Genomic DNA, 23,028 nt, shown 5'->3' with positions numbered 1-23,028 from the left:
GTTTTCGACATTTTTCAGCAGGTGCTTTTTTCCTCGTATCTTCTCTCCCGTTGATCTCCCGTATAAGATCTCCCTATCAAAAAAAATAAATAAAAATCACCGGTAATCACCTGTTTAGGTCTTCAAATCAGGACACTGCGTTAAATACTGTCTCATATACGGAGCATCCATTTCATTTCGATCAAAATTAGCGCTTTCGTGATGTATTACAGTTACTCTGAATTTTTTTCCATACGAACACTTCTCGAAAAACAACTTTGCTTCTTTACCCAACGTAGATACTTCACTTGCGACTAGCTAAAACAGCGTTTCGATTCTATGCCTGCGAAAATTCAATATCGAGAGAGCAAATGAAAAGTTGTTGGAATAATTATGAATATTAATGTTATGGAATACATCTAGCGCGTGTCAAATAAAATTCTATTTCGAAATGAATAATTCTTCTGCTTTCGTATTATAGCCGATTATTGTAGATAATCTAGTTTGTCTCCCGGAAAATTATGTAATTTATGGTATGCATCATGTATTAATCGTAAATGGATCATATATATTAATATCGTACTAGGACAGCATATACATGTGTACTGTTTGGTCTCTGCATCATTATTACATCTGATATAAATATGTATACATTCTTCTCTCAGGTACCTATACTTTATCAAATCACTGTTTTGCTACGAATTTAGGAAGAAATTTATTCTCATTAATAATTTCTTGTATCGCTGACAAGTCGGTAAGTCCACAGAGGCTAAGTACTGGCTTGGTCTCACCGTTGCGAAGACAGTGTTAGTGGGAAGGTGAATGCAGCCAGCATCATGTCGAAATCGGTAACTCTCTGATGTTCTGCAATAAGTTCTCAACTCCACCGTTGGAACATCTCAAGGGGCGCAAGCGCACGACGATTTGCAGTCGTCACACCAAAGCCCATTAGGGCAACTGTCTTTACATTCTTTAGTCATCGCTCCTGTGGCGGACAGCGGCGCCAATCTATAGTACGCATTTGTACGCCAGGCTAGGACAACATTGGTGAATACCGCGTGGTCTATAATGGCTGACGAAACAAGAGCAAACCTTATGGAACAGATCAAGGATCAGGGCGAAGTTGTACGTAAATTGAAAACCACTAAGGCAGACAGTACGAAGGTACGTGATTTTGAGCTTTGGATTTGCAGTATGCAAGTAAGAAATTCGGGATCTGTTTCCACGACGTGTTGGACATATGGTTGTAAACTGTCCGATTTCAGGGTCTTTAACTTTCGCGACTTCGCTCCTGTACCAATTACTTTCCTTTAGATACGGAAACGTTTATCGCGTCCTTTGTTGACCTCATTAATCACCGCATGAGGTAGTTCCTTGGTGTATTTCATCAGACAGAAACATTTGCTTGGGAGCGTTCATAACCCAACAATAACATTGTTTCACCGACGTGAATCTCTAACACTCTTTACAGTCTTATCGAAATTTTGAAAACTTCGCTAATCGAAGTTTGAATGCTGTCACACAACGGTGTCATTTAATCCAAATAGAAATATGAATATGACTTGTTGAGGTGACTGTAAAATTTTGATGTCCTAGCATGCAGGAAATTATTTTTATTCAAATACTCGTCATGCTCACAATTCTTAACCTCAATTTGATTTTTACAGCATTTTGAGATTTAAAGTTCAGTAGCACATCCGTTATCTGAATCATGGATTACTGTATCCAAACGTTTTGTTGTCTGAACGAAACCCTGAAATTTTGGAGTAAATAAACACAGTCTTATGAAAAATATATCGTAGAGGTCCATTTACAGTTTTATGTTAAATTTAACTTTCGATTAACTTCACTTATAAAGGTAATTAGAATAATTTGACGTATGTTAAAGTAAAAGTAGGTGTATAAAAATAATGTAAACATATGTGCGTATTGATCTAACTATCTTTATCGTGCAGTATCGTTTCATGTAATATTACTGTTCCATTATCCAAACTTTTGCTAATTCAAACCGGTCTCAATTGAATAAGATAATCGATGTTCTACTGCAGTTAATCTTTCAAACATGTAAGGTTACTCGTCATACAGAAATAAAATTTATTTAAACATTTTTTCATTCCTCACTGTGTTATCAACTTTAAAACTAAATATTTGGCAAAGTCCAAACATAAAACATCATGTTAGTAATTCTTGTCCCTCTGAGATGTATTTCGTTTCTCAGGGACTACCAGACTCGATAAATTTAAATTCTGAGCTAGCTGAGCTAAATGAAGAATTTGCAGACGTCAGCTACGTTTGTGGTTGGTGTCCGACATCAAAGGACGTCAAGCTTTTTACCATCTGTAAAAATTATCCGCATAGCAAGTTGTCTAACTTACCGCATTTGAAGAGATGGTTTGATAATATAAAGAGCTATTCCGATACCGAACGTATGGATTTTCCTTTACTTGATTTTACTACTCCTTTGGTGGAGAAAGTTGATCGCTTGACTTACTGCGGTAATAACGACAGCCTTAAAAACATTGATAAAAAGGTGAGACAGCTGTTGCACGCTTGCAAGGCTGCCACAGACTAGTTCTTATGAATCACATCGGAACGAGTAATAAATAATTTAAGAAATTTTGTCAAAGACAAACCTGCGTTGATTTTCTTTGAAGACTTATTGGGTATTTTCAACTGATCTGTAAGCTGAATCTCATTCAATCTAATTTACTTTCTCCCCTGATTCTTTGCGATTTTAATGCACTTGAATGCTCATACAACACCATCAGAGAGGAAAGTTTGGCGTAAAATGCTGACCAGTTACAAACAAGGGAAAGTAAAATTATTTCGTCAGACGAGGCTGAAGTTGGTAATGTTACTGTAACAAAACATCAGGAAGAAATTCATTATTTTTCAATTTTAGAATGATTATCAATCAATTTGCTTTTCAAAGATGTATAGTGTGTTTTGTTTACTGTGGTTCATTAAGGTGGTTCAGACAATCCTAAAATTATCAAGTAATGATTTTTTGTAAACACGCATCGTTACAGTCAATTTCTGTTCATCCATCTATTATCACTGGATATATTGTACAGAAGTTAATATACCTCCAAACTCTGCTTCATTTAACGTTATACTTTACAAAATAGCTCATTGAAATATCATAAAAGTCTATGATCTACTCTGTGGCAGTTTTATGCTGGCTGGCTAACTTGTATCTCGTGTTTCGGGTAATAGAGTAATCAACACTGAGGCGGACTTTTCTATTTCATTCTGGTTCTGGTTCCATCTCGTCTTGTGCCATGTTTCGTCTGACGCGCATCAATGTCATCCTTCCTATACGGCAATGTCGCTCAACGACCACGGTCAGTGCCCCGCAGGTACGTGACTGCTCCATCTTTCCCATTCTGCCTCAAGATTAGTTGAGCTAAATCAAGTAAAGAACATTCAATCTTTCGAAAATTAGAACATGTGCATAGATCGGTATCAGATCTCTTGAGCTACCACAGATCTAAAAGCCACAGTGTTGAACAATCGACCTGTTCTAAATCGATTTTCTGTAAACATTCTGACCAAATAATGTGCTTCGATATTTTCAGATAGCAGATGAGGTAGCCAAACTGTTAGAATTGAAGGCGCAGTTGGGTGTAGATAATGCAGGACCCCAGAAACTTATCCTTAAAACCCCCAAAGGCACCAGAGACTACAACCCGGAACAGATGGCTCTGCGGTTGGGAGTTTTAGAGAAAGTGGCCACAGTATTCAAGCGCCATGGAGCTCAGACTATCGACACTCCTATATTTGAATTAAAGGTAAATAAGAATACATGATTTACTATTTTTAGTTGATATGACGACGGTAGCAAACTGTCGCTTCACCCCAATTTCCTTACAAAAATTATTTGGTTCTAATTCGTTGCTTTATCATTCATTGATATAATAATAATACTGAAGTGATTTTGTTGTAGGAAGTGTTGACCGGAAAATATGGGGAAGATGCCAAACTCATCTATGACTTGAAAGATCAAGGAGGTGAAATCTTAGCTCTCAGGTACGATCTGACGGTTCCATTTGCCAGATATCTAGCTATGGGCAAAGTGTCGTCGATCAAGAGATACCACATCGCTAAAGTCTATCGTAGAGATAATCCAGCTATGACTAAGGGAAGATATAGGGAATTCTATCAGTGCGTAAGTATGCGAACAAGCTTATTAAACAAACTTTCACTCGAATAAGTACAGTCTGTATAATTCATTTTAAAAATAACGTTCATAAAATACAGAAATCTAGTTGATTTGAAAACGATTTTATTTTTAACAGTTAATTTGGTATTACTATTGTTGATAGGCAACAGTTGCACAATCTTGGAAAAATGATCATTTTAAAGAAACCAAAGTGATATGAAAGAGTCTCAGTTTAGATTCTTGAGAATAGTTATACAATTATTATATTAATATTATTATAAATAAGGCTCTGGTCAAGCATCTCTAGATACCAGGTTCGATTCCTGGCTCCGTCGTTAATTTTTCGAAATCACAAATTTTTCAAATTTATATCTCCCAGTTTAAAATATTCGTTGATAATTGAAATTTTTTGGTTCCACCCTTTACAGAAATATTATGCAAGTTTACGAAGTCATAAATTTGATAGATATTCAACGTGCGACTATCTCGTAATAAAATCAACAACAAAAATTTTAATCTTGTCTAATCAACATCTTTTGATGAAAATGCAATTGCGTTCAGAATAGATAGTCGTAATAAAACGATGGAAATGCTCATACTTTTCCTAAAGTTCTGATTTCAAAGTCAAAAGTCGTTACGTGTCCTTTTAAACTTCAAATTACTCTTGAGACATGTGATAAATCTTTCTGTTTCAGGATTTTGATATAGCTGGACAATATGACCCAATGCTTCCAGATGCTGAATGTCTTCGAGTAATATCCGAGGCTTTAACATCCTTAGATTTAGGTCCTTATAAAATAAAGTTGAACCACCGTTCTCTGCTTGATGGTATATTTGCAGCATGTGGAGTGCCGCACGAAAAATTTCGTGCCATATGCTCAGCTGTAGATAAATTGGATAAGAGTCCTTGGGACGAAGTGCGGAAAGAAATGATTGAAGAAAAGCAATTAGATGGAGATATTGCCGACAAGATAGGTAGCTACGTGTCCCGGCAAGGTGGTAATGAATTAATTCATGAACTGAGAAAAGACGAAATATTAATGAAACAACCCGCCGCGGTCAGCGGCCTCGAAGCAATGGAACTGTTGCTAAAGTATTGTGACATCTATAAAATCACTGACAAAGTAGTCTTCGATTTAAGTTTAGCCAGAGGACTTGATTACTACACAGGCATTATTTATGAAGCAATCCTGACTGGTAAATAAATTAAGATATTCAGGATAGGCCTGTACAATTTATCCAGCTTAACTGGTCAAACCAAGTCATCCATTCAAAATTGCTGGAGAACCGGCAAACGAGTTATGCAATTTTTATTCAAAATTCTTTCAATCATTAATCGGTGGAACAGTTCAATCATTTCGGACGGCCAACCGATCTTGGCCGGTCAGCCTCTTCAAGGTTCATTAACCAGACTAACTGTCTTGTCTGGGTAAGCCAGTTGAATTGTACAGTTCTCTTTCAAATTCTTATATGCCTATGTATGAATATTCATTAGAGTATAAGTAATTCAGTGCCAAGATGAGATCTTCAATAGAGCAACTTTGCTTACCATTTTTTATTTTTTTTTTTTTATTCACAACTCTGGAAAAAATTCTACAGTGACGTTTCACTCACCTTACAATAAGGCTGTGATCCAACAAACCTCAATCTCATGTCCTCGAAATTTTCCTCATTTGATAGAAATTTTTTCATTTTCTACAATTTTTCTACATTTGTCTAAAGGTGATGGAGTCGGTGTCGGAAGTGTAGCTGGAGGCGGCCGTTACGACAACTTGGTCGGTATGTTTGATTCGAAGAACAAAGCAGTACCGTGTGTTGGAGTATCTCTTGGTGTTGAGAGAATTTTCAGCGTTATTGAAGCTAAGTTAGCTACTAAAGGAGAAAAGGTGCGCACTACAGAAGTCGAGGTTTACGTTGCTAGTGCACAAAAGAATCTGCATGAGGAGCGTATGCGAATCATATCAGATCTCTGGGAGGCTGGACTGAAAGCAGAGCAATCATATAAAAAGAGTCCTAAGTTATTGGCACAATTGCAACATTGCGAAGAGAACAGTATACCCTTGGTTGTGATACTTGGTGAAAGAGAACTTATGAATGGTGAAGTCACGCTGAGGGTAGTGAAAACACGTGAGGAGAGTCAAGTTCGGCGGGAAAATCTTGAAAAAGAAATTAGAAAATTATTAGGATATTAACCCGTACAGTTAAGATGTGTTATTTCACTAACTTTGTAACTAATGAATCGGGAACCAAACAATCACTACATTATTTCTTCAATTATCCTCACTGAACTTTACTTCTCACGATTCTTGACTCAACTATGTGTCTTAATTGCGCTGAAAGATTGCTGCAATCAATAAGATCGTAATGTGGACTGTTATACAGGGAAGGAAAAATCTGCTTCAATAATCGGTAATACTCAAATAATAATCGTCAGTGATCCCCCAGGTTTTTCGTAATTCTTCTACGAATTTTATCACAGAATATTACTCATTTTTCTTCAAATAATCCCGAACACAGGAAAAAATCAATAGTTTCTTCAAAATATCTGTTCCACTCTTATTTTGGTTCAAATAATTTCACTTTTGTCACACCATTCTGAACGTGAAACCTTCTCTATCACCGGTGACAGTATTTCCTAATTATGGGGTTGCTCTTGTATTCGAAAGGAAATATTATACACGTAAAAAGTGTAAATAGCAATAGTTGCATTACAGTCAAGAAGCGCTGTGAGGCAATAAATTTGTAGGCCTTGTCACTACTGTTAAACATTCTGAATTGGTCTAGGAAGCGCAATCGTTGCATACTTCACCTACTGCAGAAAGTGCAGAGAAGTGTTGAAGCTGTGAAGAGACCTGAAACGTAACTACTCAATTCCTCGAACCCATGTTATGTACATACAGTTATAGTTTTCTTCTTTTTCACATATTTCCAGTATATATCTCAAACCGGCAGAAATTTATTTGTACAAGTTGTCTCGATCCAGAAACCACCTATAATGCAAATATTTATTAATTTATTGCAACAAATGTTTTGGAATAAAATATAAAATACTATGAATGGAACTGTTGTCTGTATTTCTAACCCAATTGTCGCATCTTTGGTAATCCGTCGCATTTGTTAAGTTTGACCATCGTGGAGTTTTTGAACTAGGAATTTAATAGAAGTGACGAAACTTTGGAAGTTGAAGCAACAGTTACGAACCGAAATTTCCTTCGATAAGTGTATCAGTAGTAAGTATGTACTTAAAAAAGTCTAGGTGTATTAAGGCAATAATAAAAAACGGTCTAAATTAATCTCCAACAAATTTTTCAAAGACATTCAATTGATATACATGAAAAAATATTTTTAGTCTACTGACGCACTACGAACAACGTAGAACAATTTTCCGGACAAATAACCGGAGTGTACGATAATGCCCACGCAATGGTTACTGTATAATAAGTTTATCAAAATATTTGAAGTACAAGATAAGCATAGAAAAACGTAAATTTATATTTCAAAACCAAAGACTCATCTATCCGCTTAATTTATTTACTCAATACCGAAGTTCGTAATTCGTCATCATAATAATTCCTTACGTTGTAGTAAAGGTGTAAGTCTGTTAACTTTTGCCTCTGTACCTGCAGTGCCACTCTTCTAAATTATACATACTGTACATTCTATTTCTTAATAATGATGTTCGGAATTTATGACGTAATGGTTGAAAAAAAAGATAAATTTTTTATAAGGGGAACGTGGTCATTAGACTGCATCAACAAAAAATGTTTACTTTTACGATTAAAAACTTTGTACGACGCGCTGATTCGAAGCAAATATATAAGTTGTATAATGCTACCATACAGAGTTCCGTTCTTGTATAAAACAATTATTATCTCCCCGCAGTCGTCAGAATTCGAGTTCTTACGTGTTAATTAGATGACCGATACAAAATCCCGATGCGGCAACGGTTAAAAAAAACCGCACGGCGATTTTCTTTCACAAAGTTCAATATCATGTTAAAAACTGATTTAATGAAATTATAGATCGAAAAAAATGTAGTTTTTTTTTGAAGCAGCTAGTGGTTGCCTTTCAGTGCTCGATTTTAGTAAGGTAAGTTTGAATAGATGTTACTCATAGGGTAAAGTTCGCCGATATCTGTTTGAAAGACACTAGTTTTATCATTACCTTGAACTTTGAAATTTGAAAAGTGGTGCATAAATCACGTACACAATAACATTTATCTTGTCAAGAGAACCAGACCGTCATAACTATTATTTGTGATTGGATATGCTGAATTCGAATCCGGTGTCAGAGTTTGTCATTCACCCCGAGATTTTTTTCCCCGGTTGAAATTCCTCTATATTCTACTGAAAAGTTGGGAACGCTGAAAAAAAAAGGTAAGGCTAACCCCTTCGCATTTTTGGCGAAAATTTGAACCGTTTTGAATTTCGAATAATTTCTCCGCTGTTGTTCCCACGCTATTTTCCTAAGGGTCCAATTAGTCCAGAAAACGTAGTAGAAACTGATTTTGAGATGAAAAGTTTTTTGCTCCGAAAATCACGAAAAAATTAAGCCCAAGCCTTTTGGAATTTTCGTAAAAATTTTGACGAATTTGTACATCGCTGGAATCCTTCCTTTGATACACTATATCAGGGATGGCTAACTCGGTCTGAATGCAATAGTTCCTCAGAGTCATGTAGTTTCCTCTGCCTGGTCGTGATCAACCGGTCGGCTATACCTGCCATGTGAAATCAAGTTAACCAGGTCAAAGTTTCATCGTAAGACGAATTTTCATCCAAACCTAGCTTCTTGGTTCCTGAAATCAATAATCGAATTAGTTTATTTTTTTGCTAAATACCGTCCACTGATCAACTACATCGGTGTACCAGCGAGATTCTCACATGGTATCATTCTAACGCAATAACTTTCATAAACGTAAAGAGCCTGATTCGCGGACAAGTTTCTACGAAGAGCGAGAAATAATAATTCGCAATGTATGTACATCTAGATAACTTTTATTAACCAATATAGTCATCGTTACAAACGTTGTGGATGCGACAACGTTGTGTCAATCAACGAATACAATGAAACTTAACTTTATTAGATATTTTTAGTTTTATTACTACTGACTTATAAACTGGTTACTCGACGACACGTACTTATTTTGTTCACTTTTATCAATCGTGTTTCGTATAATGGTGGAGGATGTGTGTGTGTGTGTCTGTGTGTGTGTATGTGTATTATTTGTGCAAGTGTGTACAAACGTGAATTTTTCAAGGACATCAAAAACGCACCTACTACGATCATAGATCACTAATATCGTCATGTATTGATATCTAAAGGATACCAAAACTCACGTGTCACATCGATTATCAAGCCATTTCTCATCTAGTTACTGATCAAATGATCTGGCGAAGGTTGGACAAGAGTTCGTTTTATTTGGCTGCGCAACATTCAAGCGTTGCACAAGTCTATACTTACTCGTACATATTTACTTTATATATTTCTGTATACCTTAAAGACTTTTTTCGAATTTATCGTGGAATAAGGATTATCAACAAAATATCGATATCCAATAAATTTGAATCCATGACCAAAATGGCTATCGTAAGACTAGCGTTACATAAACCAGATTTTTTTTTATCCACGATGTATACAGGCAAAGTACAAACATTGCGTTGCCCGAGAATAATTACATACTGGGTAAAATGTACATGTATTTTTTAACTCTACAATGGTCGAAAATTTCAATACGATTTTTGGATGGGACTTGTATAGTGTGGTTTGGATTTATTTGTTTTATTGGAATGCTTAAATAGGGTTGGTTCATAAGAAAAACATTTTCCATGGTCTGATTTTTGGTTTTGCATTGGTTGGTCCGGTGTGGCAGTGTCTTGTCTTCTATTCTAATTATAATGAATTTCACTTTTATGAAGATACGAAAACGCGTACGCGTTTCTCTTTATCATCAAAATGTAGCGCAGAGTATTGGCGAGACGTTTTGGCGGGGTGAGTTAGAAATATCCAATATACATACATAAAATAAAGAATGCCTATTAGAAACCGATTTTTTTTACCGTTCACCGAAAGAGGAACCTGGATTACATTGGTCTGTGTATTTTACGTGGTACATCTAACCAAAGGTCGACCATAGAAGGACGCAGGAAATGACTTAATGATTTTCGGTAAAAACTCTGATCTGTGCGATTGGATATGAATCATTACATAAACACGATTACATCAACGTGTAGGTACACTTCGGTACTTGCTGGTTACAAAATGTCGTTTCACTACACGATCGGAAGTGATAGCATATATTTATATGATATAGTATGTATATCGAGTGATGAGTGTATATGCAAGTATGTAAAAAATGGTACGTTGTCTTGGTAGTTTCTTTTCAGTTTCGTCACTGCCATTCGTGTCGTCTATTCGACAATGAATGCAGTTATCCTATTCGTCGAAGACGATGATCGATAATAATGATTGCGATGAATAAATTAAACATTAAAAATAAATTAACAGATAAAATAAAGTATAAATCTGGTCTCTTCGCTTCACTAACACTCTGCTGAATAATTTACTGTTATTTACACCACATTCAACATGTATCAATCTTACATTAAAAATTTTTAATTTTACACATCATATATATGCATGTATAGTGTATTGATAACGTCATCACGGGATGGTTGAAACAAAAAAAAAAACAAACAAACATGAATTCCAAAGGGACTAAATTTACTTTTTATTTTGAAATCAACTTTTTGACCCGTCTCTTCCGCAAACAAAATCTTTTAATAACTCGGCCGTAAATTGAAAATACGGATTCAACGGCAGTACAACTAATTCGGCCTTCGAGACCAGTTCAAAATTACATTCATCGAAAAACAATGATCTGAAAATGACGAGTATGTTCTGTAAGATCTGACAGAACGGTATAAAGAATCAGGGAAGAGATCCAAGACGGTCAAGATTATAAGTTTGTCGAGTTGGCATGAAATACCGATACATCGCTTTGTGTATATAATTAATTGATGTAGTCGTATATAGACGTAATTGATGTGTGATGATACAATTTATTAATATTACCATTTACGTAAAATATGTAGACTCAATACCGAGTAGATGCTGATTTGACGGCTCGGAAGGGTTCGGGGGACATATGTCGGGAGACTTGATGTTTCGGGCGGAGAACGCGGGGCAAGGATCGGGTGTGAGATTTCTGACGAGAATTGATTTCCCAACGATCTTATACTCTACATATAATAATAAGGTAATGAATTTAAAATAGGATTAATTCCAAGTCTTAAATATTAATCAATAATTTATTTAATTTTTATTCTTCGTGAGTGAATCATTATGCAAGCTAACATCTAAGTCTAAGCCTGTCATCTACGTTACCAAAGTGTGGTTGTGTGTTTATTAATTTATTGTAATGACTTCATATTCTCAAAACACTTATGCGTCATGCGCTATACAAAGAAAAAAAAAAAAAAACATTCTCTATAACCTATCGGGTTATTTATTCGTTGCTGAATACGAATACGACCGACGTGGCTGTTCCAGCGACTTTCTCTCATCCGGTTCTCACATTCAACGAGGAATAAATGACCCTGTATACACATTGTGTCATTGTTACAATATCATCGAAGTATATGTATTATATTTATTTTAAGTTCGTGATTTTCATTTCATATAATATCTGATTCAATTTTTTTTTTTCTATCCTTTTTCTTCTTCCTTGCGTACACCGATAATTATATAGTGAACAGAATGTAGAGCTCTGATTTTTTACGCAAAAATATCCTAAAATAGAAACAATTTTGTACTTTACATATACGCAATTTAATGCAGATCTGGGGGTGAATAGCTGATGCATTAAATACCAACAATGAAATATCAAATCGATCGTGACGATATTTAAAATCGCGTCTATCCCAAGGCGCACATTCCTTGATATTTTTATCATTATGGTCATTTTAACCATCCCCCGTTTCAATCTCTCGTTGTGTATCAACTGATCGTTAGGGCGGTAGTGAGGAGAACCTGAGTAGAATATAAATAGAAAAACTGCCAAACCCTGCATATAAATTCTGGGTTAATAAAAATTACTCGAAAAAGGACTAATCTTTAATATTAGATACGTCAGATGTACGAGTTATCGCTTTCACCCGGTGATTTTTATACATGATTAAAAATTGTACAGTGTACGTACGTGAGTGGCGGTCAAGTGATTACCTCTCCGCTTAATCTTACGCTGTTGTTAATCCAATTCTGCCCTAACTCTAGGCTAAAACAGCGAGGTGAGACTCACAGCTACGGAAAGACAGGCCTGCAGCTAAGTATGTGTGAGTTGTTTGAAATTTTATCAACTTGAAATGCAGTGTGGGTATAAAAGTAGAAAATCCGACAACAGTTTGCCGAAGTTTTTAAAGTATAAAAGAAACAGTGCATTCCCTGCATGTATTAAACTAACAGGAAATTTTTACTGCCGCAGTTGCACGCATTTTTAGATTTGGCAATATTCTCACATTCATTGGTTGTGATTTTTTTTTTTTTTTTCGAACAAAATGAGACACCGTCGTCTCTTAGTTCTTTCGTGTCACAGTGGAAAGTTGAGGAACAAAAAAATAAAAACAAAATGAACAAACAACGTTGCCAGAAAGGGTAAAGGCTCGGACCATCTATCTTCAGACGTATTGAAAGGGAATGAAATTTATTTTTCCACTATTCTATATGACACCCGAGATTCGAGCTTTAACGTATATTCGGAAATCATTTGATTTACAATTACACCTACCTACCGTGTATGGTAGACGTGACCGAACTCATCCTATCGACTTGACTTTTTTTTGCTGCATCAAAAAAATATGTCGCAGGACAAATGAATATATTTATAGGTACAGAGAAAGAGGTTGTCCTGATAGTGTCGTAAAATACGTTGTTTTCTGTCCGCAAAGATTCTCTGACGTTCCTACACTATATACGGTCGTTGTTGATTTATCGTTTTGTTTCACTTTATTATCCTTAAAATAATCTCCCCGTTATTTCGCTCGAGTTCAATTCTAATCGTTAGATTCAGAAAAGCTCCTCCGGGTAGCTGCAACGCGATTACGCTACTCGTCGTACGACGTTTTATGGCCGGCAATTGCAAAAAATTTTGTTACGGGTGTATAACCCACACATGTATATGTATATGTACGTATACGCGTACGTCGTACGTATCATTTCTCCAAGGTATATCTCCTCTCTACTATATTCATAACTCTCTTTCTGCATATATACGGGCACGCGGTGCCGCTGAGCTCAGTTAAATAATTGTGCGCGTTCTTTTGCATATTGAGCATTATTGCATAATTTCCCAATCAACTATCGCTCACATTACTCGAGACGAGCCTTGTAGCTTGTCTTCCATATCTCGGCGAGCGTAACCGCGCTATGGAACCTATGGAAGATGCAAAGAGGAAGCGTGACGCGTTGGACGATCGCCCATGCCAAGAATCCGTAGAAGTCCAACTGGACGGGGTTCGCGACCACCTTCTGAGTCTCGAAGGTGTAGATCACCCACATGGTCACGTTGCATATCAACAAGAATGTCACAACCTGGCGGCCCGGCTTGCTGCGATCGTGTTCCGGTAGGTGAACGCGCCTACGCGAGACGTCGGCGATAAAAAGCATCTGAAGAACTACTTGAGCCACGGAGAGAAGACCAGTTACCATAACGAGGAGATTCGGCTCGTGTGTAAAAGCTGCCAGGGATCCAGCGATCACGCTGAACACCGCGTAAACGAAAAGGCCGAAAGCCGAGACGCGGAGGAGGATGTCGTTCAAGTCGCTCTGTTCCTCAGCCTTGAACTTCAGACCTTGGACGCGTATGAAGCCGACGATTATGGCGATAATGGACAGTGCCATGAGGACGCAGTGCGAGACGTCGGCAAGGTAGATTGCGAGTAGCCCCAACTCTGGATGGTGTATCAATACGAAGAAGAGAATTAAGCAGATCAGCGACCCGACCAGTAAAAGTAGCCCGAAGAAAAGACCTTTGCTAGCACCAACGCAATCAACTCGGGCGTGTCCGGCGTGGGCAAGAGCAACCGCGCGACGGCTCAACATTGCCTCTAATCTGCGCTCAAGATCAACCTCGACACGGAGTGGCCATCGGGGATAACACCCTATGTGTTTCCACATCACGTATATCACCGCTGCGCCTATAAGACTGTACTCAATGATGAAAGGGAACAAGTAAGGCGCGGCGTCCTGGACAATGGTGCCCATGATGTTGACGCGTCCGCAAGAGTTCGACATGGTGCCGTCGTCGGTTAAAGCCTCCGCGTAATAGCCAAGATTTGGGCTGCTCCAGCTTGTGCTGGCGTTCGTCAAGTTACTCACGTCGAAGATCTGGTTAACCGGAGGGTTATTTTGCGGTGAATTCATGAAGTCCGTGAGAAACGGCATGAAGGGTGCAGCTGTGGTGGTCGTTGCTCTGACGGTTGTGGTCGGTAGAGTTGTCGTCGTAGTCGTCGTCGTTGTCGTCGTCGTCGTCGTGCGACTCAACGTCGTCAGCAAAGTTGTCAGGGTAGTTGCTCTGCTGCGAGTTATCGGTGGCACGTTAGTCGTGGTTGTTGTAGGTCTCACGGTAGTAGTGGTGGTGCTCATTGTTGTCCACGGCGTGAGCGTCGTTGCTGCAGTTGTGGTAAGAGCATTGGCTACGGCTTTTATGGTAGTGCGAAGAGTTCTGCCCATCGAAGGCAGTGTTGTACTTCCCAATGTCGTTGCTGTCGTTGACAAAACGGAGTCAAGTGGAGCCTCGCGAAGTTGAGCTAGATCGCGTGGTTCAGTGCCTAGAATAACCCCTGCATTGCGTTGAGAATGTTGTTTGATGGTGTCTGATAATAAGAAAGTTTAACGGGTTGTATATGTTGAGATGAAGTTTGTCATTTGGCCTACTTACTCACATTCATTGGCATGTTATATAATTTAATACCATTCACGATGTAGTAGATATCTTTATACTATCGGAAGATGAATGAGGAAATTGACAGAAATTTCATTACCTAAAACACCAATTTCTTCTTGTCCTATACGTTGATGGTACTGTGTAATTTCCTTTAAACTTTCCAATACTAGAGTGCGAATCCAAACGCAGAGGTTTGTGGCTACTACGTGCATCAGACCAAATCGGGCAACTACCTTGAATCGATGTATGTTGAGCTGAAATAATGACATGTTTATACGATGGAAAAGTCGGTGCTCGATTCACGCAGCATGTAAACAATTTCACGTGATAAATCAACATTATTTTACCGGAAATTAATACTTCGCGTAGCGTACGGCTAGTATCAAGTATCGACAGGTAAAACTAATTTAAACCATCAGTGTATTCTCACCCTAGAGTTCATGAAGATGAAGTACATTTGCATGAAGGTAAATATCATCTGCAGTACGGGATTAACACCTCTGAGGATCTGATAACAGGGTGATGTAGGTGGCACTTCGAAAAATGCGCCAAACTCCAAACCGTTGTACACCATTGTGCCCAATCCAAACGCTGAAAAACCCATGAAAAGCCTCGTATTCTCTAACTGAAGTTATTTAAGAGAGCCGATAACAGGGAATCAGAGCTCACTAGATTCGATTAGTTCTCGAAACTTACCGATTGCTCCGATGCGAAGGAAGAAACTGCCGTGACTATGATCGTTCTGAGAAGTTTTACGTTTTCGCAAAGCTCGCGTAGCCACACCTGCTTCGACTTCTGCAGCATCCTGTAATTACGAAGAGAAAAGGGACATCTTATTAAACGGTGGTAAAAACTTGCTACGTAATCCAGAAGAATAAGAGTTTCGAACTCGAGTACATAAGCTGCGTTTTTTTAAGATTGTGAGTAAAAATGACAAAAATTTAAAATACGTTTCGTATGGATCGACACGCGGTCAGGGAGTCGCGGCAGATCATCTCTTCATTTGTTTGCTGCTTATACAAAGCTCAACGTCTCTCTGTCTTTCCGTTTGTATGTTCGCTTACAACTCCAGAACTACCGAAACCATTTAGATTACTTTATTTCTGCATACAGCTACAACGTCTGGCCAGGTTTTACGATATATTTTGTTACAACCAGATCAATAATTTTCGAGATAGAACGATATTTGTAAGCCGAGTCGGAACGAGATCACACACACACATGTGAACTAACTCTAAACTCTTACAGAGGATAGAGGAAAGTGGTCTTCAGGAATTTTCAAGGTCTCGACGAGCTCTGCAATAAGTTCGCAATAGCATACGGCTAAATCTATTAGTTTTTTCACAAGAAGCATTTGAAAATATTCGTCGACGACGGCGCAACAGGCTGCGAGTTGAGAATAAACACAGTGTACAGCTGAAAGCGGTTTCAATTGCTCGCCATAAACTTCACCGCAGGGATCAGCTGCGTCACTTATTCAACGAGCTTATTTATTAAAATCTTGTCAATGAACATGGATTGCATCATTCATAGTCAACGTTCAACCGATGGGTAAACACTCAGTGTTTAATTTGTGTGCAAACAATGCGCATAGAAATGTAAAAGGAGGTATAATATGATAATTAATAATACCTGGAATTCCTTCTTGCTTTTGCCAGACGCTTTTTGCTCTTTGTCCTTTTTCTTCTTCTTATCCTTTGTTTCCTTCGGCTCCTTCGGTGGTTTTGGCGGTCTTGGAGGTGGCGGCGGGGAATCCCCACCTCGGGAACAGCAGGCGCTCTCTTGCAGTAGGAAGCAGAATACGTATAGGAGGAAAAGAATGCTGGCTCCGTACAGATAAGTGAAGAACCCCTCGTAATAGTACAACGGTAACTTGTGCGTCACTACTTCGCTGATGACATAGGCGATGCAGACAACAACGAGCAGCTTCGCGTAGATGAAGCTCATGATAATGAACAGGGACGTTCTGAGAATAATAAAATTCAATTTAGTTGACTTTCGTCCGCTGCAATGGTGAGAAGAAAAAAAGCTCGTATTGTGTGTATTAATGCAGTGTTAAAGTTTCTTTCAAGTTCCGAACGTGTCATTTGGACGAAAATATAAATGGACTCGTACCACGCTACTTGTATTATAAAACTTCCGAACAATACGAATTAATAAACACACGATATAATTTATGTTAAAAAAGTGATCAGGTACCGATATTTCGATTTGGTGGTAATTTTGATGTGTTCTCGGGTGTGTTAAGAAGATCCGCACAGTTTTAGACCTCTCGGCCTGACCGATTACGAGAAATACTTATAATGAATTCCAGTATGAATACGTCTGTTGCGTATAATGCCTGTGCGCATGCGCCAACGAATTTTACCGCACTCTTCGGAATTGGGGCACTTTACGCACGCTTCACAGGCTTCGTCAATTACCCAATCTCTTTGTTACGCGATGTCAGTGGCATATTCAATTTTTCTGAATTATCCTTTCCTTCACAGGTATTGTAAAAATAGCATGCCATACGTGCGTATGGGCGATATCTAACTTTTGCAGTGGTTACAGCGCTCGCCTTGACTCATACTGCAAAACTTCACAATCGTTGTATGACTCGTCCACATTTCGCACCTGTCACCTGATATACTATTTATTTACTAAATTAATATACCTTTCTTGATTATTTTTTGCTGGAAATGTATGCAAAAATGAATCTGTTTTCCGAAAGATAAAACTTTTTTGCATAACAAACACAATGGGTCATATTTCTTCCGGTAGAGGTAAGTATAAAAAATGTGAAGGAAAAAATTTCATATAGAATGAAGGAGTGCGTTTTCCGTAAACATTCAGGCCCATAGTGGTTCAAGATTTGGGGGATATTTCTATAAAAACTGCTAAGATATATAAATATTGATACCTAATGGCTTATGCTTCCAATTGACGGAATTGCCTCATATCAATATTTTTTCACATGTTTTTATCAAGTCACGATTCTTGTCAACATTTCGCTGAAAGGATTCCCTTTCAGCCTAGACTGTTTATTCATATAATAAGGGCAGCTATGTTGAAGCTATTAGTGTTTTTAAGCGGCACGCCTGATGATCTGAAACCACCGAAGGAAAATATAAAAAAGAGGAAAATAAAAGAGTTGATGGTTAAAAATGTTTAAAACAAATTAAATATAAATATGTTGCAGATACGCGAGCAGGTTGTTGTTACTTTGTATGAGTTACAAATTTATTGTAAGTTAACTGATTTAAATAAATAACAATAATTGAATAAATAAATATGTTTTGCACATTAGGCACACACTCATTGAATTTCTCACCAGTTATCGAATGGCGTGGGTTTTTGGGTTAGCTAAAGATAACCGTTAAAAGGTTTAACCTATCAACACGACCAAAATAGACCTAATTTGACCAAATCTTACCCAGGCTTTTTATCAACCTTCCGCCTAGCAGCGCGTGGGTGTTCATCGCTTGTATGATTGTCGTTGTTCAAAAATGGACGTACTTCAAGCTCCATATTTACGTCAGCCATGACTAACTTTGATTGTGATTCAAACCCAATTCACTGTCACGGACACTTTTTTCTCTAAACTTTGACAACACCTCTACGTCAAATTCTAATGCATCATGCATTCAGCTTTCAAATTATCCAAATTATTCCCGTTGCGAATAGAAGACGCCACTCTTCGTTCGCCACTTCTGTCGAAGATCAATTAGCACGTACAGTAAAACGTTTAATTAGCTGACTGGAATCGCTCGGAGCCGCGTGCCGCATGACCCTCAGTCACAGATTATTTACGAAAGTTGACTGTCGCCCGCTGATAGACGCCTAGACGAGCTGATCATTCACTAGGCTATATCCTCGAGGCAATATCCCGCGTGTGTGGGTACAGAGATGGAATATCGCGCGTTGAGTCTGACGGCAAGCTCCGAAACACACCACTGGATTTTTAAGCAATCGTAGGGACATTTTTCCAAGTCACTTTACACTTGTTCCAACGTGCCCCATCGGACGTTTAACAAAATCCCGCAGTCAATGAACTCTGCTGCACAGTTTTTCTCGCGGACTCGAGGATCCGATTACGTATTATCGACTTTTGCTGCAAGCCAGTTGGAGAGGGGGGAATCTCAGTCTCTCCTGTATGCACCGTGGGCACAATATTGTCTGGTGCATTTTCTGACGAGAGCTTAACGGACTCTTTGTGCTCCTGATATTTCAAGGGTCGTGGCGGCAGACTTCATTGTCTCTGATATATGGGGTTGGCAGACTCTACGTGTAAGGAAAAATACCCCATTGTTCACGTGGTGGGGTGCCACTATTTTCTCCTAATGAATAACGAACAAGAAGCGTATACATGCGCGATGGTTGTTAATAAAATAAAACGTCAACGGCAGGTTCCGTGCTGGGCGTTTATCTTCTTTGAAAATAATTACAATCGATTTACCAAAATTCAAGCTTTCTGTCAATTTCTCTAGCTCTTTGTTACTCTTTTACCCCGTTTCTTTGAAAACGCGTCGCGGGTTCACATTCCGATACGATCGATCTCGCGAACTGGAGGTGATTTTCTACTATTTTTTTTATATCACACCACTTTTTCCAACCGATTATATAGGCAGAATCGTCGAACGAGTTAGACCAGTCGTTTACTCTTCATTGCATCGCGAAGCGCGACGCACTGCACGAAGAGTTGCTCGTTGTGCACAGACTCTGGGCAGCAGGCTGACTGGCTGCAGAGCTCGTGGTCGATAAACCAAGAGTACCTATCGCCACACAGCGTTCTCTGCCCTTGCCAAATATCTCGTTTCTCTATCTCGTCCAAAGGATCCGTCGCCTTTCGACTTGGGGCTTTATATTTTTTCCTTGCGGAAAGAACGAGAAGCGTTCCCATCAAATCTCACTTGTCCCTCAAGAATCTAGCTTAACTTGCCTGATAATAATAATAACGGCACTGAGGAGTTTCAAAGGTTGACCCTAGTTTGAGGACTTTCTTTTTTTCCTTTCAATCTTACAGGGCGAAAGCTACTCCAGTAGAGTTTTCTCTGCAAATATTTGAAGCGTAGTTTTCTTAAGAGATGTCGAGGCTTGAAATCTAAGTAGGCTCTTGGAAAGCTTGCAGAAGTTAGATGCTATCTGCAAGAGCCGAAATTAACAACTTTCTACCACGTCGGCAAAATTTACAAATCAATCGCTTACGACTAAGCATTTTTATCACGTACCTAATGCTAACGGATTGTATTCTTTGTCCAGTTTTTCAAGCTTTAAAGCCTCGGGCTTCATATATCAAATACTTTACTAACAAATTTATTATACATATAACAAAATCCGTAGCGCTGTAAGCGGTGGATTCTTACTGTCAGATACTACAACGTTACAATGATAATTAGTAATTAAGATACACCTTGAATACGGATAATTGATTCTATTCTGTGATTGAATCTTTTACCGTACAGCAAACATTCACTCTACGATGTCCCCAATGACGTTAACGTTCTGCTAGTATTTGTCTATTTTTTCAATTTGACTCTCAGCACTGTTGGATTATTCAGTAGCCGGGCCATCAGAAAGTGTAAAAATTTTGCGTTGAAATGCATTTTTTTTTAATCCAGTTCAGATTTGTCTCGTGGAATTTACACGGTATTAAAATTAGACTGTTTTCGAAATTTAATTCCACGTGCAACGAGCTTGCGCGATTTGTATCCGATCGAACAAACGTCGTTAAATATAATAAATAAGGTTCCAAATCCAAAAGATATATAAAGCGCTTTCTTCTTTCCGATAATATAATAAAATAAAAAGTAACAGATTGCTTTACTGTGTTATTTCATTACTCCAAGCGCCTGTCATGGCACGTTGATAAGGTAACTCGATACCATCCTCACTTTGCGATTGACGAGATATATTTGTCGATAAAGCAACTCAACGTGATCTCGACCAAGACTCAATTACTCAAAACTTATTGAACTGTCAAATACTTTCGTTAAGGAGGTGCCCTGGTCGATATCGACGGTTGTACATATCTCGAATCATCCAAGACCACGTACGTATCTCAAACGGAAAAAAGTGCACAACAGCCCCATTCTACATGCAATTCCGAACAAAACGGCACGTAGAAAATGAACAGAGTTCACCCACTTAAAAGCGTCGCGTTTTTTTGAGATCTGCTTAACGATTGGAGCTTTTCAAAAATCTGACGAGGATCAAACGGCAGGTGTTGGAACTATACTTAATCGAGTTGAAACATTTATAAAATATAATAAAAAATAATACCTAGCATCCGGCGTTTCGTCGCATTGTCGCGCCATCGCGCAGGCAGGACTCTTGCTGTGAGGAATTCTGTATTTTTAGAATATCAGTTCACGAGGGTAAAGTTATTTTCGACTGATCAGTCTGTAACTCTACTCTTATCGGTTGAACTGCAGGGATATAAATGGATGTGTCCAAAATTTCCAACAATATCGTGGCGATTAATTGACGGACGGAACTGCAAGCGCAGAGATCACAAAACGCGTATAATTAATCAGCGCCGAGTCGTGATAAGTATGATTTAATACAATGTGACAAGGGAAAGACACCGGCACGTTCACTCCGTGAGTTTCAATTGCGGAACTCGACTTCTGACCGTGTTCTTTCGTTCGTAGTCAGGCCTGAGATGCAATATTGCTCTGGTAATTCGAGCACCTAGTCTCAGGTGCAACCGTGTACGGTTATCGAATACTCTACCGGGTCTTCTTACGTCGCGAAGCGAGGTACGTGCATGTGCATGTCGAACAGAAATTTACTACATAGTTCGACATAACAAAGGTTCGTTTATGACGCGAAAAGCGGAGCCAGCAGTCACAATGCACAATGTTGGGGAGGCGATGAGTCACTTTTGCCTTGTGCCTTCGGCAACAAATTGTTAAGAGAATTAATTACTCGCCGTGCCTTAAAGCTCTTCACATTGTACGAGTGAAAAATATCCGCTATATCTCGAGTATGAGTTATTCTAATCATCGTAATAGCCGCGAACTACCAGCATAACGCAACATAATTAATTATTTTTACCGATAAAGCGAGCCGAATTCGAAGGCAAATCGAGGGCGTTGTGATAGTGTGATACGCTTATTATTTTTTAATGATAAACTAGCGGGATCTTATCGAGAATAACACAAATTTCAATTCGAGATACGGCGAAGCGGAACGATCTGACGATATGTTTATTATCTGAGAATTTCAACTTTCGCGAGTAATTTGTATTCGTACTAATATTTCAAGTGTAAAAATATCAATTCCAGAGAGAGAAAAATGGCGTGTTAGAAAATAATATAAGATCAGCTGGCATAGCATAATATGCAGATATCATGTTTTCCACTTTGGTTACATTGTATGCTCATACATTCCGACGCTGTATACGTTTTAGCCATACGATTCATTGCATCTCACAGGGAGATCGGGTGAATCGCGACGTGGAACATAATCGTTACGCGTCGTGAGAAATTTACGGCATAGAATTATATTCCCATCGGGAATAATAAGTAGGTATGTGGTACGTACGGTATGAATGTACGTGTCGTGTAGAACTGAAAGCCGATTTAACATAAAAATGGAAATAAGTATGAGTGTTTGTCGGTGAGTTTGATAACAATAATCTTTTAATACTCCAGGATGAAGACAACGACGAAATAATGAACTTCTTATTCCGCCGAGTGGTACAATTCGTAAAGCTATTTCGTGTTCCGAGAAAGGTACTTGAATAACGTAAAATGAAAAACTTCGTTCGTTATATAGCGATGAAAAGTTACCGCTTCATATTTTTGGCTCATACGTTATGTACAAAAAAACATTTTCTAGGTATGTCTCAATAAAAATTGCACACATTTACTCTGATTCAATTTGAATTTCGCGCTGTTCGTTGCGGTTTCGTTAATTTTTCCTTACCATGCTCGCATAGTATGGAATAATCACTTCCTTGCTC

At 38.4% G+C, this 23,028-nt stretch overlaps 2 protein-coding genes across 14 annotated transcripts in view; one reads left to right on the top strand and one right to left on the bottom strand.

The window, feature by feature from the left end:
• Window positions 1–948: 948 nt before the first annotated feature.
• On the top strand, window positions 949–7,203 carry HisRS (histidine--tRNA ligase). 4 transcript variants are annotated; one of them, XM_046619742.2, is made up of 6 exons: window positions 949–1,143; window positions 2,198–2,509; window positions 3,558–3,770; window positions 3,926–4,147; window positions 4,837–5,338; window positions 5,864–7,203. In XM_046619742.2, exons 1-6 carry the CDS (start codon window positions 1,048–1,050, stop codon window positions 6,331–6,333), a joined length of 1,815 nt encoding a protein of 604 aa, XP_046475698.1. In that variant the 5' UTR covers window positions 949–1,047; the 3' UTR covers window positions 6,334–7,203. The 4 variants fall into 4 exon arrangements, with proteins under 4 accessions (XP_046475698.1, XP_046475699.1, XP_046475700.1 ...); XM_046619744.2 differs by lacking the exon at window positions 2,198–2,509 and adding an exon at window positions 3,196–3,338 and having other exon boundaries at window positions 983–1,143; XM_046619746.1 differs by lacking the exon at window positions 949–1,143 and adding an exon at window positions 3,196–3,338 and having other exon boundaries at window positions 2,371–2,509.
• A 1,916-nt stretch (window positions 7,204–9,119) lies between these two features.
• OtopLa (Otopetrin-like a) overlaps window positions 9,120–23,028 on the bottom strand; it is a 32,450-nt gene continuing 18,541 nt past the window's right edge. For 5 of the 10 annotated variants that reach the window (XM_046619733.2, XM_046619732.2, XM_046619737.2 and 2 more), the window contains 5 exons: window positions 16,713–17,046; window positions 15,777–15,885; window positions 15,511–15,671; window positions 15,178–15,334; window positions 9,120–15,009 (listed from right to left, as the gene is read on the bottom strand). In XM_046619733.2, the coding sequence (XP_046475689.1) occupies window positions 13,505–15,009; window positions 15,178–15,334; window positions 15,511–15,671; window positions 15,777–15,885; window positions 16,713–17,046 (2,266 nt within the window). In that variant the 3' untranslated portion in view covers window positions 9,120–13,504. Of the gene's footprint in view, window positions 15,010–15,177; window positions 15,335–15,510; window positions 15,672–15,776; window positions 15,886–16,712; window positions 17,047–17,279; window positions 17,353–18,495; window positions 19,769–21,341; window positions 21,726–23,028 lie in introns of those variants that run through there. The other 5 variants (XM_046619740.2, XM_046619739.2, XM_046619741.2 and 2 more) reach the window with 5 other exon arrangements.

This window comes from Neodiprion pinetum, chromosome 4 (genome assembly GCF_021155775.2).
Source record: "Neodiprion pinetum isolate iyNeoPine1 chromosome 4, iyNeoPine1.2, whole genome shotgun sequence".
In the NCBI taxonomy this organism is placed as follows: domain Eukaryota; kingdom Metazoa; phylum Arthropoda; class Insecta; order Hymenoptera; family Diprionidae; genus Neodiprion; species Neodiprion pinetum.
This window is presented reverse-complemented; position numbering and strand designations above follow the sequence as displayed.